This window comes from Mauremys mutica, chromosome 7 (assembly GCF_020497125.1).
Source record: "Mauremys mutica isolate MM-2020 ecotype Southern chromosome 7, ASM2049712v1, whole genome shotgun sequence".
Classification (NCBI taxonomy): domain Eukaryota; kingdom Metazoa; phylum Chordata; order Testudines; family Geoemydidae; genus Mauremys; species Mauremys mutica.
The window spans coordinates 48,041,652-48,068,511 of record NC_059078.1 but is presented as its reverse complement, the minus strand read 5'-3'; the positions used below and the strand labels follow the sequence as shown (position 1 = coordinate 48,068,511).

The 26,860-nt window shown below is 53.1% G+C and overlaps 1 protein-coding gene across 1 annotated transcript in view; it reads right to left on the bottom strand.

Annotated features, from left to right (window-relative positions):
• Positions 1 to 23,808, bottom strand: part of SEMA3G (semaphorin 3G) — a 104,629-nt gene extending 80,821 nt beyond the window's left edge. The window contains exon 1 of the mRNA XM_045024754.1: positions 23,575 to 23,808. Coding sequence (XP_044880689.1) covers positions 23,575 to 23,683 — 109 coding nt within the window. The 5' untranslated portion in view covers positions 23,684 to 23,808. The remainder of the gene's footprint in view (positions 1 to 23,574) is intronic.
• Between the last annotated feature and the right edge of the window lie 3,052 nt (positions 23,809 to 26,860).

Here is a 26,860-nt window from a genome sequence, read left to right as displayed (position 1 = left end):
TGCCGCTGAAGGCACCCTGCCTGCCGCCCTCGCAGTGACCGGCAAAGCGCCCCCAGTGGCTTGCTGCCCCAAGCATGCGCTTGGCGTGCTGGTGCCTGGAGCCGCCCCTGCTAAGGACGTTCCTGTATAACCTGGGTGGACTGTCTCATTCTGGTATAAGTGGCCTCTTTCTGCTATAGCTTGTGTGGCTTGGGAAATGGCTGAAACTGTACTGAAAAAGGCCTTTCCTAAACTGAACGAATGTCTACACTGGGTGCTACACTGGCATAGCGGCATTGGTGTCCTTTTCCCTCCCGTCTGTTCTGGGCATTCCCCAGTCACTGAGTTGGGAATGCTCTAAGCACTATGGAGGAGATGAGACGAAATCTGGACCATCCCTGAGATCTCACCTTGGAAAGGGTTTCTGAGATACAGAAGTGCTGGGTTCACCCTTGTTTTAAAATGATCCATGTGGTGAAGGCAGGGGATTGGGACTCCTGGGATTTATCCTCAGTTCTGCTCCTGACGCTTTGTGAGGCCTCAGTCACCTCTGTGCCTCAGTTTCCCCACTCATGAAAGGGGGATCAATAATACCAGCCTCAAGTCTAGTTCATTAACATCAGTAAAGGGCTTAGAGGCCCTGAGATGGCAGGTGCTCTGGGGCAAAGCGTTACTATAATGGTTTTCATTTGCATTAGACACAACCCAACCCTCAGAGCCATGCCCCCTGAAACCCGCCCAGGGCCCCTTTGGCAGTCCAGCTACCTGCCCACTCATCCAGGATTCATTCCCCACCATGCGGTGCCAGGGCTGCTGGGATCCCAGCTCTCATCTGCAGCCTTTCAGGACAGGACTTTCACCAGCTGTCAGAGCTGGCAGAGGGAGCGGAAACATGCAATCAATTACCGCGGGGAGTAGAGGAGGGGGTGCTAATTGAATCCAATTAGTTCAGGGCTTGCCTCAGAAGCCCAGGGGAGGAGTCTGGGAAGATGAGAAAGGCAGAGGCCTTGCCTTCAGGCTGGGCAGAGCAGTGGGGAAGTCAGAGGTGGATGAGACCTATTAGGGCATCAAAGTCCATCCCCTTTGGCTAGGGCCTAAGTGTTCTCCACAGCCCATTTACGCAGCTGAGTTCGACACGTTTGCCAGAAATGGGGCTTCCAGCACTGCCCGTGGGGAGATGGCCCCACGTCGCCACCAGTCCTGGAGGGAGAGAACAGGCCGAAGCCGGCAGATCAGCCTCCTCTGTACTGTGCACAGCAGAGCCTTCTGGCCAGATCTCCTGATGCAGCTGGCAAGACAGCGCTGCCAAGGAGGGGAAAGCGGTCTCCTTGGGGGCTAGGGGAGTCTCGCTCCTTGCAGCACCTCGATGCCAAAGGACGCTTCCCCTCACAGCCTCTCCCCCAGGGGAAGCCAAGGGATTTGGCATATGCTCCGTGCCCAGCCTGCCAGCTGGGACTGCAGCAGAGAGCACAGCCCAACGCTGCTGCTTTTACATCCCACCACCTGGATTTCCTCCATAGCAGTGCAATTTACCCACAGCGCAATGGGCAGCTTCCCCCAGTGCGACGGACACCATGCAGCGGGGGAGCCGGTAGGACCAGCTCCACAGGGCCAGGACTGCAGGCTGCTTCCTAGCACACACAGTCAGCCAAACGAAAGGGAGCCCTGCCTAGGCTGGGGGGATGGCCACATGGGTCTGATATTTCACCACCTGCTTTCTCTCCAAGGAATGACGATTTTGGGGGCGCTGATGTCCACCCCTCTGTTTCGGTGCCTAACACCCTCCCTAAACTATGGTCCGAGGTAAAAGCTCATGCAATGGGCCAACACTGCAGGCACAATGGCTTCATTTCTCTGTTCCATCTCCCTTCCCAGCATTTCACATCTCTTCACCAGAGCTGAACAGAAAAACTGGTGAGGGGCAGAGCCTGCATTTTTGTCCCTGGCTGTCTCTCCCCCCTTCTCTACTCCTTCTCTGACCCCATCCCCTTTCTCTCCCCCTGCACCACCTCTCTTCAGAGATATGAGCCCAAAGGCCAGGGCACTTGTGATCATCGAAGATTCCTTGGCATTTATCCAGCCAATCACACACACACACTCTCTCTCTCCCTCCCCCCCCCCCCGCCCCAGGTCCTAGCCCCAATTCCAACTCAAGCAACCACCACGTTGGGCCCACCTCAAAAAATTCTCCCAGTAGTTTCAATGGGAGAAGATCACTTCCTGTCCTAACCTTTTGGGTCATGTTGCAGTAGACTATTGTATGCTCCACCCCAGAAGTGGCTGCATTTGGAGCTCAGTCTGCAAAGGACCTTGTAATCCCTGGCAGCGGAAGGCATGAGATAACCCCCAGGGCCTTTTCCCTTCTCGCTCATCTGCTCCGTTTTCCTCTCCTCTCTTCTTCCTCGTGATTTCCTGATCTCTCTTCTCTCCTTGTTCTTTCTCCATCTTTCCTCTGTCTCTAATTCTTTCTCTTTGTGCAATCTCCCTCCCACACACACCTTTTTCACTCCCTCTCCTATACCCATTTCTCACCCACCTCTGTTCATCTCCTCACCACCCTGTCTTCCCTTTCCCGGTCTCTTTTCTCTGCCCTTCCATTTTCCCCTCTCTCTCCTTTCCCCCTCCACCCCCATCTCTCTCTGATCGCTTGCCAAAAGCGCGGGGCAAGTTAACTAGTCCCTGCTGCCTCGCTGTGTTTGTACTTGCCCTGCCAAATCCTGCCAAACCACAGCACAGAGACCTCACAGACACACACATTCAAATCAGCCCCTCCTTTCAACAGGGCCGGAAGAGGGGAGCCCTCAGACCAAGGATTTCCCAGTACCCCCCTGGGGGGGTGTATACCCCCCAAATTTCCCCAACACCCACCAACCCCCAGTTTTGTGAACTAGTTACATGCAGTGTTGCCAATGTAGTGATTGTTTGGAAATTTTAATTGAAATTGAAACATTAATACACACTTTAAAAACATATAAAGTGTATGATAAAATATGTGTATCTGAAAAACTATAATAGATTTGAAAAGTATGAACATAGACTAGCTTCCTTATACAGCTGTTATTTTTTATGACAATGTCAGTGCATTCATTTTGGTGATGTTGGCCAACCGAATAATTTTAAATGATGATTTGTAAGCCAAGTCTAAATGAGCTCTCCCTGACAGCTAGTGATGCGCTGGGGGGAAAGGCTTCAGGACCAGATTGTATTTACATTCACACCTAATCTACCAAGGTATCCAGCAAACAGAGCTGTGTTGCCCAAGTGACAGATTTTGGCTGGGGTTGGGTTACAAATCACTTGAATGCAGGGGGTAATGAAATGTTGTTATTCTGAGTGTATGAGTAAAGGGCAGAAGAACTGTACTTAGCCTGTGCTGATTGAGGACATCAAGAAAGAGGGTGGGGACAGGTGTTTTGCTTAATGGTCTGCCTGAGTCACCAGTACTATTTGACCTGCCCCTCTCCACTGTTTAAAGACAGAGGTGATTAGGCTCCATAGAGAGTCTTTTGTTTTGTTAAGTAACCACTACAGTTGAAATCACTGATAATCAGGTCTAAGTGCTTAGACCTGCTGTGGACAGTGTTTCTGTGGAAGAGATGGCCCAGTCTGCACTAGCAGCAAGGTTCCCCCACTGAGAGCTCAGCTGAAATCACTGACAGCTGGGTGGAACCTCAAGAGACCAATTCGCAGAGGTCACAGTGGCAGGTCGCAGCAGAAGGTGACGGCGCAGGACCATTGGCAACAGAGCAATGGAGTGAACGGTGGCACAATGAACCACAGTGGCCAGAGCGAAGAGTGAGCAGCTGGAGGAACAAGCAAGGTGCCTTCTTGCCGCCCACCTGGGAGGTGAACTCATGTGAAGGCACCTCTCAACTCTGAGTCTCCACTGACGAAAGACAACACCGGTGAGTGTTAATGAGGCTGTTAAGAATGCTGGAGACACAACACAGTTCATGCGAACACACATAGCTGTGGCATCATACTTTCTATTTAAGCAAGACATACCACACACTACAAACTGGAGGCCAATGTTAAGTGCATTGTCACTGGTTCATCCTGACGTTGAACACTAGTTCTGAACAAGACCAGCAAATGCTCACTATCTTTCTGCAAGAAACTCAACTGACTGGCTAGAAGCATGTGGTGCAACAGTGAAAGACTCAACAGCTGAAAAAGTGAAGAACTCTCTCACCACGGTCAAAAAATTTGCATACATGGCTGATGAATGCACCGATGCAAATGGACATCAAGAATTAAATCATTGTGTACGTTATCTTGATGTCAGTGGTAGGCCAGTAGATGCATTTCTAGATGTTCAAATTATAGAAGACACATCGGCTGCATCTGTGACAACCCACATCGTAGAAGAGTTACATGCTTGTCAATTGGACTCCAAACAGATGGCTGCTTGTGCATTTGATGGAGCTGCAAACTTCTCTGGAAGACATTGTGGAGTACAAGCTTTGCTCAGAGAAATGTGTAACCCTAATCTCTCCTATACACACTGCAGAGGCCCTCTACTCCAACTAGTGCTAGTACGAGCTGCAGACTCTTCAAAAGACGTTAAAAAAGCAACAAATTTAATGTCTTCATTATATTCTTTTTTCAGCAAGAGTCCAAAAAGACTGAATATCTTGGAAAATGTAGAAGATACACTGGGACTGAAGTTCAAATTAGTCCAACCTGGGAAAACCCTCTGGCTTTTTCATGAGTGATCCTTGGCTGTTGTCTTAAAATTACTCCAGCCGTTATTACTGGCTTTGGACAGTATCTACCAAGATGGGATGGATCTAAGTAGTGAGGTTGGTGGGCTACTTTTGCAACTACGTTCAGAGAAGACCATTGCCATTCTCTCTCTTGTAAGTCTATGGTTGAAACCACTTGGGTCATTAAACAGTGCCATCCAGGCATCTGCTACAACAGTAGTAGATCTTTGTCCAGCAATAGAAGCTACATTTGGATCAATCAGACAGCTATCCATTGAAAAAGTACTGGAAGAAGCAAACACTTCAGTCCAGAAGTTGACTAACGAAGGCATTTATATTGACTCTTTAAATGACGAGGACAAGAAATGTTCGTTAAGACAACTGAAAAAGTACACAGACTTGATTCTTAAAAATCTATAACAGCGACTTCTAGATTCTACTCAACCTCTACGTAGCTTTTACAGATCCCTGTCCTATAAAACACTGACAGTTGAGTGGAGTGAGGCACTACCAGCAATGGGGCTGCCATGTGCTCAGGATAGAATAGAGAATTTGAATAGAGAGTGGAATATCATACAACGAATGAATGAAGATTTGACTTTGACTTCTTTTTTATCATCACTAGTGGCTTGACCCAATCTTTGTGCTATGTTTCCTGGGATGAAAAAAGTAGGAATTCATCTCTTGCTACTCCCAGTCACAACAGCTACAGTTGAGCATTCTTTTTCCTCATTGAATAGAATTTTGTGTTCTGAAAGAAGCCGCCTTCTGCCTGATCATGTGAATGAACTAATGAGCATATCAATTGAAGGAATGGAAGTACCGGACATGCGAGAATCCACCAAAGATGAACGCACTGCATTCAAGAAGTTTCATTAACAGAGTTGTGCAAAATTATAACAAGAAACCAAGAAGGATGTAGATGTAGTGCTTCATAGAAGGCTCGAGTAGCCAACTTGAATTTGTGCAGTGATTTTAAAACATGATTTAAATCTAGTAAAATGATCATGAAACATTTTTCAGTTTTTACTATGGTGCCATACAGCCCACCTTCACCCTCAGTCTCACCCCTCATTGGCCCTCACCCCACCCCCCCGTAAATTCGAACACCCCCCCTCATTTTAATTCCTGCAGAAAACACTGCCTCAGACCCCCTGGGCCAGCACACGCAGCCTTGGCAGCAAAGCAGATCCTCCTCTATGGAGATGCCAAGACCTGGCCTGCAGCCTCCTGCCAAGAAGCAGCTGCTGACGCTCCCAGACTCCCTGTGGGACTCTGGGCAAGGAAGCATGACAGGGCTCCAAGGGCCGGGCTTGCTGAACAGCACATAAGGAGCACGGAGCTCAGCTCTGCTGTGGTTTCCCTGGAACTGGCAGCAGAGAATTCCTGCCAACTCCAGTGCCCAGTGCATGCCCCACCGCCCCACTTTGTGCATCTCTTATGCTAAGAGCCGCACCATGCTGCCCTCCACGGGCCGGATGCTGGAGAGGTAAGGGCTTCCCCTTCCAGCCCATTGGGCTCACTCCCTGCTCTTGTCTGGTCAAGCTGCCCTTGGTGCCGATGACCCAGAGCAGAGCCACACCTCATCCTCGCAGGCTCTGGCACCGGCTGCTCCCCAGCCATGAAGTGCAGCTCAGGGCTGGGTGTTTCCGGAGCAGAGTCAGACCTGGATGAGAAACCGCTGTTGGGTCAGGGTCACCGAGGCCTGGACGGCCCTTGGCAAGCCCGGGGGACAGGGCACGGGGACAGGGGACTGTGCTCATGGTATTGCCCCCTCCAACAGGGCAGAGCCTCGTGTACTGCACTGACCCCCTGGTCCCCCTGCCCAGCCAGGTCCTGAGCTTGTACAGGCTCCTTGTGGCATCGCACTGCACAGATGCCCCCCATGGTACCCCCTTATTCCTGCCCCCCAGAGCATCATGCTCACAGGCCCCATCATGGTACCCCCTTATTCCTGCCCCCCAGGGCATCACACTGCACAGACCCCCTCCTTGTGCCACCCCCTTATTCCTACCCCCCAGAGCATCACATGCACAGACTCCTATCCCTATAGAACCCACCCCCTTATTCCTGCCTCCCCCAAGCTCAAGGCTCCTTCAGGGCATCACATTGCACAGCTCCTCCCCCTCCCCCAGAGCTGCCAGTGGTTCCCTCACAGCACCAAAGGTATCGGACTCCCTATCACCACCACATGACAGAGACCCCTGGATTGCCCAGGGCACCCCCACATCTTGCCTCCCCCCCAGCCCTCGCTTGCATTCACACCCTAGGTGAAGAGTCCAGCAGCTCACTGAACCAACACAAGGCCGACAGAGGTGCCCCACCACCGATGGCTACCAATGGCCAGAGGGGCACAGAGGGTGCAGCACATCCTGCTGTGCTGGTGGGAGGTGAGCAACAGACCCCCGCCACACACACCCCAGGGGTACCCTCCATTCTGCCCCCCTTTACAGTCCTGTCACTCTCTCATCATGGGGAGGCCGGTTCTGTTCACTGGGTCCCGAGGATCTCCACTCCCATTGTGCCCCAGAGGGTCCCCTGCCAGAGATCACTGACCCGTCAGCTGGCAATGCTGGGGCAAGGATGGCAAGGACAAGGGGCCACGGTGCCTTCCGAATGGGCCAGGATCCTGTTGGGAAAAGACACAAAGCCCCCTGGCCCAGGACGGCCCAGGTGTGTCCCCCCGTGCCTGGGAGAGTCAGGTTGGAACAGAGGTTCTGGGCAATCACATGCTTCCTAGAGACAGAGGAAGAACAACTCTCAGGTGCACAGGAGTGTAGCAAGCTAGCGAGTGCCAGCTATGCACGAGGCTCTGTCCTAACCCTGAGGAACCCAGCCCTGGATGCTCCAGCCCTGACCTGCAGCCTTCCCCCCACCACACACACTCCCCCTGGACCTGCAGCCCACTTCCCCGCACATGCTCCATCCTGACTTGCACTCCTTGCTACTTCAGTCCTGCCCCCCTCCATGGCACTGCAGCAATGCCCCCACCCCCGCAGCCCTGCAGTACTCCCCACATTCCAGCCCTGGGCCCCCCACATTGCAGCTTGGGGCTGCCCCTCAGCCCTGCAGTGACACTCCCCACATTCCAGCACTGCCCCCACAATGTCCCTGCCAATGCCCCTCCCTCCTGCCCTGGAACCCCTGCTGTCGCAGCCCTGGCTCTCTCCTAAGCAGACAGAGCCAGTTCTGGCTCCTCCTGCATCCTGGGGTTTGGCATGTGTCAAGCCTCCACTGGGAGGCAGGGACGTGCATGAGATCAGAGCCCTCCTCTCACATATGATCTCAAGTAGGGGAAGACTCAGCTCTCAGCGGTGAAAGATCAGGCCCTTACTCCTCTTAAGCCTCTGGATGGCTCCTTTTCTGGCTGGCCTGTGTTTACAGGGGGCCCTGTTTTTTCTGCAGGGGGTGGGGGCTTCCGCAGCAGTGGGTGGCTCACCAAAATCCATCTGCCTCCCCTCCCTACTCCTACAGCGCCTCCTTAACGCTGCCAGCTACAGGTTCAAGCAAGGGCATGGCAGATGCTGCTTCCTGCCTTTCCTTCCAAGGAGCTCAGCTGGGAGAGCACAGGTGACCCAGATCTGTGGAGTCTGCCCAGCCTAACACATGCAAGAGGACATCACAGCTTAACACAGGCCCTGGGCCCTCACAGGGCTGCCCAGAGGATTCAGGGGGCCTGGGGCAAAGCGAGGGAGCTGCGGCGCTTGTACTCACCCGGCTGCAGTCCGGGTCTTCGGCGGCATATCGGCAGCGGGGGCCTTTCAGTCTTCGGCAGCACTGAAGGACCCCCCGCCGCCAAAATGCCACCGAAGACCCAGACCGCCGCTGGGCTAGGGCTCACGGGTCCCCTGTGGGGCCCGGGGCCTGGGGCAAATTGCCCCACTTCCCCGCCCCCCGGGCGGCCCTGGGCCCTCATACTGATCACACTGGCCTTCCAGCATCCCATATAATAGCACTGGGAACCCCAACTAGGGATCCAGGCTGGTGTGCTAGGTGCTGTACGAATCCACAGCAGAGAGACAGTCCCTGTTCCCTGCTACATCTGTCCCTCTTTGATTCCTCAGGCTCCCCTTTCCATGTCCTCACCCACTTCTGTCTTTTCCATCCTGACTTAAACATTTATCCCTGGCCAGTCTCCTAAACTCCTTCCCACAACCACTTTTCATTAAGGCAGCAGCAGAAATGGAGCCTCATCGCAGTTTCTGCCAGGCCCCCAAACTCCCACATAATCCCCCTTCCCACAACCTGGCATTTGCTTTGCGCACCGCTGGCCCTTACAGTTGGCATAATGGAGATGACCTCGTCTGGGTTGGCAGTGCTGCCAGGAATTGTGCCCCCCCCTCACCACTGATGGCCGCTTGAGAGCCAGCCTCAGCCAGTTTTCTGCCATCGGCTCCCCACCCAATAGCTCCTTGGCTCTCACTCTCTCAAAGGCATTAGCCTAAGGAGGGGCTGAAGTGGCTTATTTCAAACAGCTGATTGCATTAATCCCCCATCAGAACAAAAAAAGGAAAACACTCATCCCAGAGCATCATGGGGGAAGTTATGCAAATTAACCCCCTGGAAGCCAGAGGCAAACCCCTCGCTGCGTGAGGGCACGCCCCGCCCCGCCCACCCCCTACCCCGAGCCCTCTGGACCTCTTCATCGGGCCCCTGCCCCGTGGACCCGACCAGCCCCCCCCCCCCCCCCGCCCCTTCTCCGCCAGCCGGCTGCACGATCTGCAGCCGGTCCGTTTCCAAATCGCACCAAGGAAGCATCTCTACGCGCTCGTGCTCCACACCCTTCACTTCCTCACCCTCGTGTCCCGCCCTGACACCAAGTGGCGGGACCTCTTGCCACCTCTGGAGGGTGAGGAGCCCCAGTGGGCCAGCCTGTACTCCACCCTGGTCCCGAGGCCCGTCGGGGACATCAGTTGGTGGCTCCGTGAGCACGGGCGTGTACTTGGCGCGGTTTACCCGTCCCAGACACCTGCCCCTTCTGCGGCGTGAGGGAGACCCTGGCGCACGTTTATGTAGAGTGCGCCAGGCTGCAGCCCCTATACCGGCTCCTCACTAATATCCTCTTGCGTTTCTGGCTGCACTTTTCCCCCCACCTGCTTCTCCATGCACTCCCTATCAGTGGCCCCACAAAGTCGCGGGACCTCCTAGTCAACCTCCTCCTCGCCCTGGCAAAAATGGCCATCTACGTGACCAGGGAGAGGCGGTTGGCCAATGGAGACTCCTGCGACTGTGGGGCTTGTTTCCATTCCTTAGTCCGTTCACATCTCCGGGCGGAGTTCCTCTGGGCGGCGTCCGCTGGCGCCTTCGAGGAGCAGTGGGCGCTGTCCAGGGTTCTCTGCTCAGTGTCCCCGTCAGGCTCCCTTCTTATGACCCTTTGACCGCACTCCTGTCCCTGTTCTTTTATTAGTTGTCCCCCACAATTAGTGGGTTTCTGAGGCCCTGTGGAAGCTCCCCTTAGGCTGGGGGGGGGGTTCCGTTAGCATGGGGCGGGCTTTGCCCGCCCCGTTTCCCGGAAAAAAATAAAATTATATTCACATTACAATAGCACTGAGAGGCCACAGCTGAGATCAGGGCTCTGTCGTGCCAGGCATGGTACAAACAGTCATTACCCAGAAAACTTGACAGTCTAAATGGACAGAGTATTATGCCCATTCTACAGATGGGGAAACTGAGGCACAGAGCCATCAAGTAACTTGACTAGCATCATACAGGAAATCTGTGGTAGAGGAGTGAATTGAACCAAGGTCTGCTAAGTCCCAGCCCGGGACCCCCAATCACAAAGCCATCCTTCCTCTCCTAGGTGCAGTTTCACTTCGCTCACCTCCTCTGGCTGTCTGGGAAAGCAAGCTGATCAATAACACCAGCAAAGCTCTAGCCCACAGCTCCCAAGCCCCCATCCCGTTCCAATTTAATGAGCCCCTTAGTTACGGTGTATTCTATAAACACCATCGCATTATTAGAACCAGATTCATTACAAATTAGCAATTAGGTCATAAAAAGAACCTGGCTGCAGCCCGCTCCCAGGGCCCAAACACCCCCAGGCAGCAGGCAGAGCTTGGAGTCTCCCGAATGTTTGCACTGGGGCATGACGGAGTCCTGAAATACTGACCCGGCTTCCCCGGGGTATTTTGACAACAGTGGATAGGCCTCAGCAGGGGAAGGCTGGAAGACTTGGACTGTGCAATGCCAAACTGGGCATGTTTAGTCTAGAGAACAGATGGCTGAGGGGGGACACGATCACAGTCTGCAAATATATTAAGGGCTGTTACAAAGAGGATGGTGATCCGCTGTTTTTTGTGTCCACTGAAGGTGGGACAAGGAATAATGGGCTTAATCTGCAGCAAGGGAGAGTTAGGTTCAATATTAGGAAAAACTGTCTAACTATAAAAATAGTTCAGTTCTGGAACAGGCTTCCAAGGGAGGCTGTGAAATCCCTGTCACTAGAGGGTTTTCAGAACAGTTTAGACAAACACCTACCAGGACTGGTCTAGATTTCCTTGGTGCTGCTCTCGAGGTCCCTTCCAGCTCTGCGTTTCTCTGATTCTGTGCAAGGAGGCGCTGTCCCGAGGGCTGGGGTCTCAAACTGTCCCTGCCTAGGGCATGGGATAGCAGGAAGAACGCCCTTGCTGGCGCATGCTGGTGCTCAAGACCATAGGCAGTCACTCAGCAGCCAGCTCTCAGCCGCGTGCCTTGGCTCCGTGACCGCAGGACATTTAGGAGCACAGGCTCTCCTCTGTCGCAAGACTGGACAACCACAGACCACAAGATCAGACACATCCTCAGCAGCTGTCAGGAAAGAGTGCCAGCAGTCTTCAGGCTGCAGTCCCCTGCCCAGCCCACACCAGCCATCCCCAGGCTCAGCCTGGAGAGATCGCGGGGGCTTCCCTCTGCCACCAACTCCAGGCTCTGCTGTGGGGTCCCTGTGTCAGGCCAACATCAGGCAAAGCCATGGTGGAAGCCACCGAACAATCAAAGCCCTGTTCCCCTAGTGGGATGAATGCACTCAGGGCCTGTGTTCTCCATGGTCTCCTTTACCGCATGCTCCTGGTAAGCCGCATACCAAGGCCGTTAGCATTGAGGATGGTCATGTTCAGAGGGGCTTCCCCAGCTGGCCCCACAGCGATGCCAGGTGCCCTGTGGCACAGCTACACAAGACAGCGACATGCCTCTGACGAAGTGGGTATTCACCCACAAAAGCTCATGCTCCAATACATGTGTTAGTCTTTAGTCACGGGACTCATTGTTGCTTTTTACAGATCCAGACTAACACAGCTACCCCTCTGAGACACAACAGATTTGGGATCACACACAGTCCTTGGCCTTGGAGGCATGGCAAGCCCACCCCTTCAAAGTTCAGATGTTTCTCCCCTCCCAAGATTACCTAACGGGCCAGTGCCAGAGAAATGGGGGAGCTGCCCACTGCCCACCTCACCACACAGGGCCTGGTGCAGGCTGCTGGAGAGCCAGCCCCTTGCAGGGGCTTTGGAGCAAGTGGAATGACCATAGCTGGGGCTAGATCCCAGGGCCAGGAGCAGAGGAGAGATGCCCAATCCCCACAGAGCTCCTAGGGGAAAGGGTCTTTGTCCTAGACAAGTTCTGACAGGCCACAATCCTTGTAGGGCTCTTTTTGGGGCCTGTAGGGTGGGCAGCCGGCCACTGGCCCACAAGGCTAGATACCAACTGGAGGCAAGAGAGAAGGGGCCTTTGACAAATGCTAACACCCTCGTGATTAAAAGCACTGACCTTCTCCATCTTTGACCTCAGGGTCCCCCAGAACACAGCCGCCAGAGCGGACTCTGTTGTGACCGATGTATCGTGGGGAGGGAATTCCAGCTACTCCCCTTCAGGAGCACTTTGCAGACACTGATGGACAATATCTCCCAGCATCCCTTTTCTCCCACCTGAATGGGTCTTGGCAGCCTGTTCTGTTCACTCTGCAGGGCCAGCCTACAGCAGACTCTGTGCTTGGAAAGTGCCTGGCATATTCTGGGCACTACCCCAAGCTGATGAAGCTGTGTATTAGGTACTTGGGAAAGTGAGGCAGAGAGGGGAAGGGACTTGCCCATGGAGTCAGAGTCGGGAGATGCTCGGGCTCTGACACCACGCTGGCCCCATGCAGGCTGGGTCCTGTGCTGGTGTGAGCCTATAGACCGCGCTTCTCTTTCCTGAGCCCAAAGATGCCGAGGCCTAAGCCAGGCAGGAGGAGGAGAGAGGTTGCTGCAGAAGCTGGCACCCCCTGAAGTTAATGAGGCTCATGTCACTTCACCTTTGGGCACCTCCAGAAGGAGGAAATATTAGCATTGCCATGGCAACCAGCCACGTGAGGTAATCCCTTTGCCACAAGCAAAGAAAACAAGCCGCCCTCCAACTGCCCATTCTCCACCCCGCTTGGCGCTGAGGAGAACAATGGTGGGTACCCAGAGCAACACTCACTTCTCGGCTGCTCAGAGACACTGCCCTCAAGCCGACGGGTTAGGCTAAACCCTCCTCCTCCACACTGCCCCGCCACGGTGGTCTGCCCAAAGCATCCCCTTTATAGTCACTCCACCCACACCCCGGCTCATCTTGACCAGGAGGCACAGAACAACCCCCTCCTCCATCCAGCTTCTCTCCTCCCCATGCCATGGACATACCCAGGCTCCCCTCCTGCTTGAAAATACAACGCGAGCTGTCCTGCCTTATGGAGGAATGAAGCTCCAAGCTGCTGTTGCACCATTAAGGCATGGCCTTCGGGTTAGTTCCCTGGGCAGGTTGATTGCATTAGCGTGGTGGTGAGGCCATGGAACAATTAAACCCCATTTTATATTAGGAGGCCTTAAAGTTAGCTGGATGGGGAAGGATTGCCTAGTGGTTAGGGCAGGAGCCTAGGAGACACAAGTTCAAGTCCCTGTTTCCCCCAACTTCCTAGGTGACCTTGAGCAAGTCACTTCACTTCCCTGTGTTCCCCATCTGCGCAAGGGGGTAATTGCACTGCTCTGCCTTACAGGCAAGTTAGATACAATAAAGACGTGAGGTGCGATGCGGGGGCCAGATAAGGAACTGAGCTCTATCAGGAAGGCAAAGGCAGCTGGGGATAGTGGAGAGAAGAGCCCAGAGCATCAGAGAAGATTTTTCCCAGGCTTCGGTTAATTATTGACAGGACAGTCCCCGAATCCCATCGTTCCTCATGGCGTAACCAACCCAGCCAGCCAAAGGCGCCCTGCCAGGATGGCCGATTTCAAAGCAGCGACTCCGAGAGCGGCTGATCAGAGAAGTAACAGCTGACAATGTCTTGCTGCAGCTCAGCAACCTGGCATTGAGGGCTCACATTCAACCTCTCTGGTGAGAATAGGGTGGAACCAGCTCAGGGTGCGAAACAGCAGAAAGGAAACCTCAGGCCCTGCCTCACTGAATATACAGCAGGGCTGCTGCAGACTGATTCTCTGAACAATCCTGTTACTATTTGCCAGCAAGAAGGGTCCCCACTGATCTAATCAGAGACACACATGGCCCCCCGAGGCTAACTTGTGCATTACAGCAAGTCGGAAGACCTGGCCTCTCCCCTCTGACTAGATGCTTGCAAAGACATATGAGCTGCTGCCTTTTGCATGTCACTTCAAAAAACAGCCCACTGCCCACCAGAAATTAGGATGGGGGGGAACTGCAGTGTAGGAGTGAACTTCAGGCTGGGATGAAAGACCATGAACAGGTGAGAACAAGGCCCAGTGCATACTTAAAAATGAGATCCACCCACCTAGCTCTGTCCCGAGTGCCCTTGCGTACCCCTGCCGTAGACTCAGCTAGCTGGATGCAGGGCTTCTTTTGTCACACTAGCTCCTGCGGTTTGGAGAGGCAGAGCAACTACAGCAATGGGAAAGCCTCTTCCATCACTGCGGGAAACCCCTCTGCTACAGCGTCACAGCTGCAGTGCCGTAACCGTGCCACTGTCATGCCCATAGTGTAGATGTGGCTCTAACTAGTAGAGTGGCTAGGAGATGGGGCAGGGCAATACAGCCTGTGGGATTTCACAGCACTGCTCCCATATCCACCCAGCCACCTCATCTCTGTTGAAGGAGTTGGTCAATTTTCCCTTGCTCAGCAGATGTGGAAATTTATCTGCCTGATAAATTAGGTCAGAGCAGATGATCTAATGGTCCCTTCTGGCTTTAATCTGAGAGTCTCTGCCTCCCTTTCAATACAGGGCTCACCAGAGATTAATCATACAAGTCTTTATCACCTTAAAGCCCAGACCCTGCAAATATTTCTCAATCTCTATAAGGCTCCAGTGATGGGTGCTATTAAAGAAAACCCTCAAACAGCTGAACTGGGCATTTCTCTCATCCCTGGGGCTGCCCGGTTAATGATAACGCCTACAAGAAACGCAACATGACAATATAGGCTGGGTCAGGACTGGAGGATCAGAGCTGAAGCCAGAGACACGGGACAGCAAGGGAAAGCCTGGACTCTTTTGAGCTGAGTTATGCATTTTTAAGGATGAAAGGATCAGAGGGAGGAGTCATTTGTTTAACATGGGTGCACACTCTGAGCAAACAAACTACCTAAAAAGAGTCACTTGCCATCTCTCTACTCTGTCTCTGGCTCAGATCTTCCAGTCTTTCTGTCTTGATGCATCCCATCAGGCTGACAATATGACTGCTTCCTACTTTGTGATTTAATCATTACATTTTGTATATGGAGGGCATTTAAGAGACAGTGTTAGCCATGTTTTCACATTGGATCAGGCACTCAGAAGCTATTTATTATCCCTAACAGCTTTCCCCAAATTAAGTTATTAGCTTTATTGTTAAGATGTAGGGACTAAACAAACAAAAAAAACATACAGGGTGGATCTTAACCCGCACAGCTGTTTTAAAACAAAGTATTAAATTCTACTACTGAAAAGATTCTCAGAGGAAGAGCAAACAAAACTTGTTTACAGAACATTTGCAGCCATAACATGGTGCATATAATTTGAAATAAAAGCTATTTACAAAACACAGGCCCAGCCAGAATGCTGACCTGACAGGAGACTGCAGGAGAGACTCGAGAGCTAGGAAAAGTCAAACAAACCCCTCACCTTCCCCCATCCCTGGATCACACTCCCCCGACCAGACTGCCCAGGGAGTTTGCACACAGGCTACGCAGCACCTGCACAAGAACTGTCTGACTGCCATCCAGAGTCCAACCCCAACAGCTCATCCCGAGTGAAGCTCTAGACTTCAAGCATCTCCAATTTTCCAAAGCTCTTGTACTTCCCAGTTGCCGCTGGGGACTGGGCATCTTCAGTCGTCTGGGAAACATGAGCTAGTGTTGCCGTGGAACCGGAATTCAGCTGACCACCAAGCTGCTTCTCCCAGCCAACCGCATCAAACAGCATAGCGCTGAATGTTCAGCCACAGCAGATAAGGGTCCCTTCACCACAGAAGCCTGGCTATTAAATCCCACTCAGCACAACTTATAATTTCCCCTTATGGCTGAGATCCTAGTATAAGCATTCACCACTGCATATTCCCGCACCACAGCTTCTGATTACAGGACCAGCTTAGGAAGAACTTGGCTGTTACATCGGCTCCTAAATCATCCCCCAGGGTGGCTGGAGAGCCCAGCAAGACCTCCAGACTTGGGGGGGGGGGGGTAGGGGAGTGTTGGCCTCTGGGATGTGACTCAGGTGACCACAGCAGGCCCAGAGCTGATTGGAGCAGCTTTCCCTCCTGGCCCCATAACCCAACTGCATCTGCATCCTCATGCCAGCAAGCAGCCAAACTGAGCGCATGCAGCGGTGGCCTGAGTGGAAACACAGGAGAGATCGAATTCAGAGCCCACCTCCGCCGGCTGGGCTCCACCCACTGCAGGGCACCTACACATGAAACAACAATACATGGGAGCCTTAGTTTACCCTCTTTGCTCCTCCAACTTCTTCCTCCAGCACTGAGACCCGCCTCAACAGCATGGCTCAGATCGGCGTCGTTTGCATTGCCCCCATTCTTCCTGCTCAGCTAGCCCCCACATTTTTTAACCTCCCAGTGAGCCTGACTGACCCTGCCACGCGCATCTGGTGACCCAGAATTACCTGGCAGGGTGGCCCACGAGCCTGGATCACTGGGACATTGTAATAAGGTTACAAAACAGCCTGTTTCCCCAGCTCCATGGGGAAGGAACCTGCATATTAAGCCAGCCTCTGTATTCCCCCCACCACCCAGGCCAGCTGTCCAAATGACCCTCCGTTATCCCCACAGCCATGGCGTGAAGGAATCATCCATTGTCCACGTCCACTCACTCTCGTGACTCCCATCAATAGCCTCCAGCTTCTTCTGAGATGGAGCCGAATTCCTTCATCATCTTCATACGATCTTGGGCTCCCAGACTAGGCCCTCAAGCTCTGGCCTGGGGAAAGCACCTTCTGGGAGGAGAGGGGCAATTCATGCTCCACATTGCTTAGTCGTTGACTCCCCTCTACCACCAAGGAAGAGTCTCATCCAAATGATTTGGACAATGCTTGCCAGGGACTGATCTGAGAACTGCCAGACTCGCTGCACTGATTGTTAGTATTGTCACTGGGAACGGCCTAAGCCTAGTCCTGGCTTGGGACTCACCATTCCTCCCTTCCTGCCTAAATTCAGGGACAATGGGCCCAGCAGCCATTTCAGGATCTCCCCTTCTCCCCGCCAGCTCCCCACAGCCTTGCCTCAGATACTGGCCAGGCCTGAGCCAGCAGGAAGGACAGCCCATGCTGGCTGGGAGGGCATCACTGTCAGCGTTCTCCTTGCCGCATGGTGGTTCTCCACCACATTGCAGGCTCTGAGCCTGGCTGAGCCACACGGGGCCTTATGTGGGCTTGCAGCAGGGAGATTTACAAAGAGAAGACTGCTGAGCAACCTGCCAATCCAGGAAACGCGGCTTCTGATGGGAGCTGCAGCCCTTCACCCAGCTCAGCTGGGGGTGCAGAGCTACACATCGGGGGAAAGGGCTGAGAGCACCCCAACATCAATGTTAAACCGCCATGAGGAAAGCACCCAAGCCTTTACTTATAGGGCTAATGCTAGAGGCAAGCAACCTCAGCCAAGGCTAATGCATCTCCCCTGGAGGTGAGCACACAAACAAGCCTTGGGAGCAACTAGTCTCCAAGTGGTCACCCGCTCCGCTTGCTGTTTGTCTTGAATCACATGCAGGCAGCAGGATCAAACCCAGGCTGGGCTGAGGTGCGGGAGCAATCGATGCCTCCTCTGGCAGCAGACCTGAGCCTCACCCTAATGTATATTTCAACTGAAGTATAGGAAGGTCGGGAGCGGGTCTCGGTTACCTCAGGAGCAGCAGGGGGAGAGAGGCCTAGAGGGAAAGGAGCAAGGTAGGGACCAAGCCAAGACAGCAAGGCTGGCAGACAAAGGATCTAGGGTAACCAAGGGCAAGGGATGAGAACGAGGACAGGAAAACAGACTGGGGCCCAGTCACAAGCGAGGACTCACGGCTCAGAAAGGGTTAATGAAGGTGAAAAAGCAAATATTGTGCTCTTATGAGAAAGGTCTGATTCTTAGTCATCACCCATCATTGGTAGCTTTGAGCAGGGGGTTGGACTAGATGACCTCCTGAGGTCCCTTCCAACCCTGAGATTCTATGATTCTATGTAGCACCCAAGAGCCCCAGGCCGTCACCGTGCCAGGTGCTGTACAAACCCAGACTGAAGAGCCAGGCCCTGCCCCAAGGAGCGATGTGGCCATAGAGTAGCCATGAGCTGAAGCGCGGACGGCAGCGTGCAGGAAAGCCTGACAGTGCTTAGACACAGAGTGCCGTCGCTGCTGTCCCCCTCACTGAGCGCGTCTGACATGTGAGGAGTTGGGCATTTCGACTCTACCGTTGGGTACCGGCTGCTGCACCTCGACACTGGAGATGGGCCAGCCTGAGCCTGAACGAGACGACGTTCCAAACCAGCAGAATTTCCTGCCCAAAGGAAACTGCAGTTCCTGCCAGCTCTATGCCATGCCAGGGCACCCCCTGCACAACAGCGCTCTGACCCAGAGCACTGGCTCCTAGCTGGAGCCCGTCCACGGACTGTCAGATCCGCAGGTTAGGTACAATTCCATCCTCTTCGGATTCGGGGCCTTCCAGCCTGCCCTACACTTAGTTTGGTCACTGTCATGCCCTGTCTCTCCCCAGCCCCTCCAGTCAGCATGGTGTCCCTTCCCCGCTCCAGCAGGCCTAGCCATGGGTCACTTGGTGCACAGCAGGAATACAGGGCTCCTCACCCAATCCACTGCATGGGCAAAATCCCAAGGACGTGAGCACCCAAGACAGGTGCCTGCGGCTAGGAGCTGCCTCTGCCTCACCCCTGCCCTCAGTGCGACCTCAGACAACATTCGCTCTCCCACCCACCCATCAGACTCACCGGGGCAGTGTTCACAAGGCCATCCTCCCCCGTCACCTGCTACAGCCCAGCTCACAGGGCAGGACTGCAACCTGAGCAATGCACATTGGTCCCAGAACCTGGGAGGGTCACATTAATGGGGCTGGTTCACCCCAGACTGAGGTTAGGACCTATGGGAGCTCCCAGCTCGGAGTTAAGGACAATTAACATTAAAAACTAGAAGTCGGATGGATGCAGAGTTAGCCACTTTCTATCAGACGATTAAAGTCACAGTGGGGCCTATGGCATTTGGATCTGAATCTGGAACCAAACTGGAACTTCTCAATTGTTCTGCTTCAGACCAGGTTTCTCCGAAGGACGACAGAGCAAAGGGACGTTGTAAACTGGATCCTAGCGCAAGCCTTCCTCTATTATTTATATAGCATTAGTAGCAAGAGGCCTTCATCGGAGAGGATGGCCTCACTGTGCTATGCATTATAGACACACAAGTGTGCAACATCAAGACTGGATGCCATTCCAGAAGACATGCTTTGGTCCAATATAAGTTATTGGGCTCAATACAGGAGTAACTGGGTGAAATCTATGGCCTGTGTCAGACTAGATGATCTCATGGCCCCCTTCTGGCCTTAAAAAAATAAAACTGGGTAGTCTCTGCCCCACAGAGCTTGCAGAACTAGAAATAGAACCATGCCGAGAGGCCCATTAGGGTGGTGTTTGCAGAACTGGGCCACTGGTGGTTCTGTTTCTAGTTCTGCTTCTTTCTCAGTTCCTTTCCACAAGTTCATCGGTGCATCTCCCTCTCTCCTATTCACATTCCCTCCATCACTGGAGGGCATCACCTGCGCTGCCACCATAGGTGGCCAATCTTCGCTCTCCTTGCCTGACAGATGTCCGACCACTGGGGAAGGGACGGCCGTAATTAAAAGCTTCCAGCCAACGAGGTCAAAGAGAAAAACAGAAAGCTTCCCTTTCCCTGAAACACTCAAGGCTTCTTTGACCCTTCACCTTCTCCAGGGGCCGGCTCTCCAAGACAGGAGAGGCTGTTGACTTCATAAAAGGCTCATTAATACTAGCCCGCCCCCACCCCTTCCCCTCACTATAGGGTTTCAGCAGCCCTAATTAAAATAAAAGCCAGGAGCATGGGGTTCACGGCTGGCTTACGCAGCCCTGGGAGAGCGCTGACGGATGGCGCGCCAGGCCCCCTGGCAGCAAGCAGGCCCCGGGTGGATTATCCTAGGAAGGGCTGCTCCTCCTCTTGCATTTCCTAATATTGCTTTTGTAATCTATCCCAGAACCACAGCTGCATGGAGGGAGTGAAAATTCCCTCTGATCCTGCTGCCAGGACAGTTATTTCAATGGAGATGGGGGCCAGTAATTTGTACAGAACTTGAAAGGAGCTGGGGGAGGGGGGAGAGAGAGAGAGAGAGAGAGAGAGAGAGAGAGAGAATGTCCGCTCATTAGCCTTTGGTTTTTCGTCCACATCTCCGGGCCACTGGATGTCAAAGACATGGCACCTTGGTGAAGGAAAACAGAGATCCTGATAGACCAAGGAGGGCTCTTCCCAGAGCCACCGGCTCTCTCAGGGACAAGAAGGTAATGGCAGGCATAGATTTAACACAAACTCTACCTAGCCATCAAGGGCTTGTGGCGATGCAAGGGCCAGCAGTCCAAGTGGTATTTCATGGAAGTTCATACTTGGAGCATCTCTCTCCATGAAGGGAGGAGTTCAGCATTACAGGATCAGGTGACGTCCATAGGCCATTAAGTTGAGTGATGGCTGGAGGATTGTCAGAACCAGGTGACGTGAGGTGGGAGAAACACGCGAGGCCAGCTGCTGCAGGAGAAGTCGGGAGAGGAGCTAGCTAGCCTAAGCTGCCGTGGCCACATGGCAATTTCTAGGTACTAGCTCAAGCAGAGCTTATGTCTACCCACCCTGGGAATTACCCTAAGGGTATGTCTACACAGCAATGGAACACCCACATCTGGCCCAGGCTAGGGTTGCGGAACTATACAACTGCAGTGCAGACGACCAAGCACAGGTTGTAGCGCAGATTCTGGGACCCCATGAGGGAGACTGGTCCCAGATCCCAGGAGCCAGACTGAGCCCGGATGTCCACACTGCAGATTGATAGCCCCACAAGCCTGAGTCAGCTGCCCCGGGACAGCCACAAGTGTTTAAATGCAGTGTAGACATACCCTAAGTGCCTTGCCCAGGATCACATGTCATCCATGTCAGAACAGGGATTTGAATCCAGGTCTCCCACTTGGCCAGCTTTCCTCTCTGCTATGGGGTTACGTGATTGCTGCAGTCCCTGCAGAAAGCCAAGCTGTTTCATTGTTTGCACCTCATGTTGGGAAGGTCTCCAAGCTGAAGCCTAATGAATAGAGTCTTCAGCGTGGAGGGGAGCAGCACCGCCCAAGGGAAGACCTCCTGAGCAAAACCTCCAGGACTGAGTGGGATGGTGCTGCAGAGCCTGCTCCGACCACGCCTGGAGCACTGCTACTGGTGAGATGACGACAGTCCAGGGCGGTTTCCTCACTGGATTAAGGCACAAGTCCCTTGCTGGCTCCTGCACTGCCCAAAGAGACACAGAAGCTCTTGGGGAAAAAGGAGCCCACTGCTCCTGCCCTTCTCTGGGCCCGGCCCGCACAGACATAGGCAGAGATTCTTGCCCTCAACACAACAAACCTCACCGTGGGCCCAGGAGTACAACAGGGAGGAGGCTGGGGCCTGCTTCTATTCATCACCAATGACGGGGGAGCTGGCTTTCTGGAGAATGTTTCCCCTGCGCCAGCCCAAAGTGGGAGCGATTCGTGGGAGGAGAAGAGCATGGCCATGCAAACCCCCACCCACTGAATGCAGCCAGGGCCCACCAGGCACCTCCCAAAGTGCTCGAGAGAAAAGCCAGCCGTGCATTCCCTGACACTGCCAGGATGGATTGCTCAGCTGCCTGCCTCAACCTCCCCTCCCCCCGATACTCACCGGTACCTGCCCCTACCCTCACAGCTGGGGAGCCTGGCATCTGGAAGGGTGTTGTGGGAGCAGATGGTTATGGGGACTGGGCGTGGGGCAGTGGAGCATTTCCCCTCCAAATCACTGCTTCAAATCCTGCCTGGATAACTAGTGGCCAACTGGCAGCGAGGGCTTGTCAGGAATATCTGGGGAACGGGTTAACAAACAGCCTGGCTCTTGGTAGGAAGATAGTGGGTAGGTCCACCTTCACCACCTGGACCCAGTCTGTCCTTTGGTTGTAGCCTCACCCAAGAAATGGTGGCCTGAATGGGCCACAGAGTGTGAACTAAAGGTGCATCATCCTGGCCAGGGCCGGTGTGTCAATGGGACGATTGAGGGGGGCAGAGACTGAGCCGATCCTGGCAGAGGACTTCCACTTCATGGGAAGTCCAATTACCTTTTACCAGCCGTATATTCACTTGAACAAACAGGCAGCCTGCAGTTAGGCAGGTTACGGGTTGCAGAGTCCCAGAGAAGGTCCTGAAGACTCCATCCATAGCAAGACAAAGTCCTGGTGATCTGGGCCCTTTAACCCACTCTCCACCATAACACTGGCTCTTCTACGTACACCGATACAGCACACAGGAGCGACAGCAAGATCCATCCTCAGTGGGGTTAACACCCTCTGCTTACATCATTAATTATTTGTCACTTGCTGTTAAAGTAAAAAATGATACTGTGTAAAGTGATCCCAGTGGGATATAGTGATAATGCAATTAGGAACAAGCAAGGAAACTGCAACAAGGTTCTATTTTCCCTGATCTCATTTGCACCTATAAATATTGCAAGGCAGCATCCTATACTAACTTCAATTGTTTCCTCTTCAGTCTTCTACAAAGTTCAGATATTAAAGAGAGCCAAATGGTAGAAACACTCAAAACAAATCAGAGTTTAAGCAGCTAGTAGAAATGAAAGCTCCATCTTTTTAAAGAGGCAGTTTTCCAATACACTGCGCTGATCCACGTGCTAATTCCTGAGAGCTTCCTCAGCTTGATGACTGCATAGCCACTAAGAGAGGCATCACTGAAGATGGCAGGGGTGAGGGTGGCACTGCTGCAGTCATTGGGACTGACTCTGCCAGCAACAGACCTATGGTTTATTAAACATTAAGGGACAGATTTGCAAGTGCTCAGATACCGCAGTTGGGACCAGATTTTCAAGAGTGCCCAGCACCCAACAGTACCACCTTGTGAAAATTCTGGCCAGATGAACAGGAGCTCAACATCTACAGCCCATACACTCTCTTGGAAAACTGCTCTAGCATGCAGGCTGAGAAAGGAAAGACTAGGGATCTTCCCAGGAGCTGGGGGGTGGGAATCCTCCCTCTCCAGTTTGCGAGACTGTTCTGCTGCTCCAGCCCGAGGGCTGCGGTTGTCCCTGCACTCCTGCGTCCCCACTCTGGCAGGCGAATAAGCTCAGTGTCAGCCCAACCTGAATTTCCCCTGCTTCTCTCCCCAAACACCTGCTGCAGACTGGAGCACAAGGATCCCTCATTAACACGCTGGTGCAGCCTGGCAATGTAGAGTGCCGCCTCTCACCTGCCCTTTGCAGTGGACAGGAGCAGCTTGCTGCTCTCTGGGCTGCAAGGCGGAGGTAGGATTTACCCACACAACGATTGGTAAGTCCGTGGTATTGAAGGTATCCCATGTGTATTAGCAATCATCCAGCTGGAATGAAAGGCAAGGCAGCTGATCACCCAGCCCAGCCAGGGAGTAGTCACAACCTCACACGCTGCTGGTGCCGCACCACACCCATTGCCACCATTCTGTTAATTCTGCCATTCTCCGTCTCCTGGGAGCAATGGAATGTTAGGCCATCTCTGGAAAGTTCAGCAGATGAATATTCCAGGGTTGCCCATGGCAGCCCAATGGGCACGGTCTTCCTAGATGTCCACAGAATGTTCATCCACAGTAAAGAGTAGTTCAAAAAGACAAGGAAGAATAGTGCAACTGGAAGGGGAGTTATCTAATTCCCATCTCATTAGAGCCTGACACCACATCGCACGCTAGAATAGAGAGAAAACATCTCCTAGGAGGCTGCTCCTGTTTCCACCAATGACCCCCGTTTGTTCCCTTATGATTCCCTATTGAGAGGATGGGAATGTTCTTTAGAAGACTTATATCCAGTGAGAACCTCAAAATTGTTAGAGGGCAGGGAGAGGCTGGGTTATGGGAGAGACCTCCTTTTAGGAGGAACCAGCAGGAACACAAAGCACCTGGCCAATGCAGGATTATCCATCATATCAGCTGAAGGAGCCAAGGTGACAGATCCCAGGTTGGCTTGTACAAATCTCTCAGAGGAGATCCACCACTGCTCTCCAGCCAAAAAACCCTTGAGAGCAAGGCAGGAGGCTCTGCATCCTCTAGCATTCCTAATCAAGTGTGTAATACAACATAGCAGTTGCTCAAAGGGTGGCAGCCAGAAGCACTGATCCAAGGAGAGCCGGCTGTGGAGTGTTGTCAGGATGTTGTACTAAATTATTTGGGTTAAAATGACTGACAGGGATGGATCAGCCAAGCGTTTTAGTTAATTTTTTGTTACTCTCCGTCTGCAAAATCCACTTAATTCCTTCTCCCCTACAGGGTTTAATTCAAAACAATTCTACACTGCTTTAAATGAACTCTGACAGCCCACCACTCAGCAACAACCCAGTATGCCCAGCCCTGCGTTCATCATGAGCAGCCTCATGATAACCCAGCCTCATGGGCACGTCTTCACTGGAGCATTTACCCGGGAAAGCCAAACCTGCTGGCGGCTCTGCAGTGTGGATGGTCCCATGGGGTTAAGATTAGGCTTCTACAGGTTATAAACAATCAAATGTTTATGTAAACAGAATTCCCTCTGCAGACAAATTCTCTTTAGGTGCTGGGCAAGTCTCTCTCACCCCTGCTTTGCCTCTGTCCCCGTCCTGCCCTGCCCCACTCCATCCTTCTCTTGTCCTGGGTCAGGAAGTCCTTGTCTGACAAGGGCATTCACCCAGGCTCTTTAAAACCAGATCACTTTAGCCAAGAGCTGCAGATTAGACAGCTTCAAAGTTTGGGCCCATAGCATGGTCCGGCTGGTGGATCACGAGGATACTGGCCGAAGCAGCACTTAGTGTGGAATCCTGCAGAGTGGAAGAAGGCAGAGCCTCTGGATAAAGCCCTCCATAGAAGCCATCGACAGATCTGTGCTGTGGTGCAGCTGCCACCAGAACTGCTCTGCTATAGCCTAGGTGGAGAGAATTCCATAGGCCGCTGGGGTTGGCCAGCCTCCGTCTACATTCAAACCAAGCTACCTGCAGCATATCGAGCAAGACCCTAATCTCTTCGGCTGGCATGTCCCAGCTCAGCAGGGTGCTCCTTAAACCACTGCACAAGCTAGAGAGGGAGGCAGAATTCCTCAGAGAGGGAAGAGTAGAAAGGGCTGCCTGGTCATTGGGTACTCAGGCCCATAAGGGGGCTATGAACTGCCACAAGCAGTGACAAGTGGCCCACGCAGGCCTAGTGTACGTGACCCCTCAGACATTAGGGTGGCCCGGGTCAAACAGTTTTAAAGGAATTGTGACACAAGAGTACCAGTGCGGCAGACACACCTTGAAGAACAATCCTGAAGCGCGGCGGCTCATCACAGCCAGGAATCCTGTTGGCTGACTAACTGAGGGGTGTGGGGCGCAGTGCCAGACAGCCCCCTTGCTGCTTTCCACTGGGCCACACGTCCTGCGAGCAATGGAGGGAGGGCTCCAGACAGCCCACTGAGGGCAAAGTCCCTGCAACCCTGCCCATAGAACAATGGAGAGGTGGCACCCAGCATTTAAGGGCTCTGGGATCTTTCCACTGCACCCCAGGGCTATGGGAATTGACCTCTCACCACCACCGAACCCCAGTTCACCCACCATACCTGCTACCACCTTAGACAGCCCAGCAAGCCGGCACGGTGGATGAACTGGGGTTCGGTGATGATGAAAGGGACCCAGCATCAGCCCTATGTGCCCTTAGCTCAGAAATTCTGTGTTCTCTCCCACCACTGACCAGTGGCTTGAGTCCCGTGGGTTCTTCACTCCCTGGGAAGCAGAAGGGAGCAAGAATTTCACACATGCCTGAAATTCTGCTCATAAGTGACGCAGCAGAGGGCTGGGCAGAGGGGAAGCTACACTGGGGAGCAGGACCATTCCTGCTGGGGCTCCCAGCTGTTGCTGGTTTCAAGACTCTAACTCTCAGAGGGAGAACATCTTCGATGATTAAACGAGAGGGAACCTCCAGCTTCAGGATACTAATATTTGGACAGAGATTAACAGGTCTGGAAGCAATTCCAATCATTGGAGAGCTAAGAGAAAACATGTGTTCGGAGGAAGGAAGAGGTGAACGACACAGATGTGGAGGAAGGTGAGGCTGGGGACTAGAGGACGACAAGGGGTTCTAAACCGGCTTCCATTGCTATGTGCTTTGAAAGAAAGAGAGTCCTCTGCTTGGCAATGCACCACCCAACTCCCAGATGCACACTAATAAAAACACTTGGATTTTGCCCTGATGCTCAGTAGCACCGCAAACAAAGCAAGCGAGCACAATGAGCAGCCAGTTTTCATACACGGCACTGCTGCAAGAAGTGCTTTGGGTGGGCAGGAGGGTATACATGATGGCATCAAGGGGGTATACATGATGCAGAGACCTGAATCGCCAGTGAATCTGCCCATCCAACATGCGTCTCCACTTGGCTGTTTCTTATTAGAATGCCACCTACGCAGATGCCGTCAAAGAGCTGCAGGCTGCCTGAACCACAGAGATGCAGCCTCATGTCCTCCTCTTCCTTGCTTGGGTGGCTGCAAGCACAGAGTCCTCCCAACAT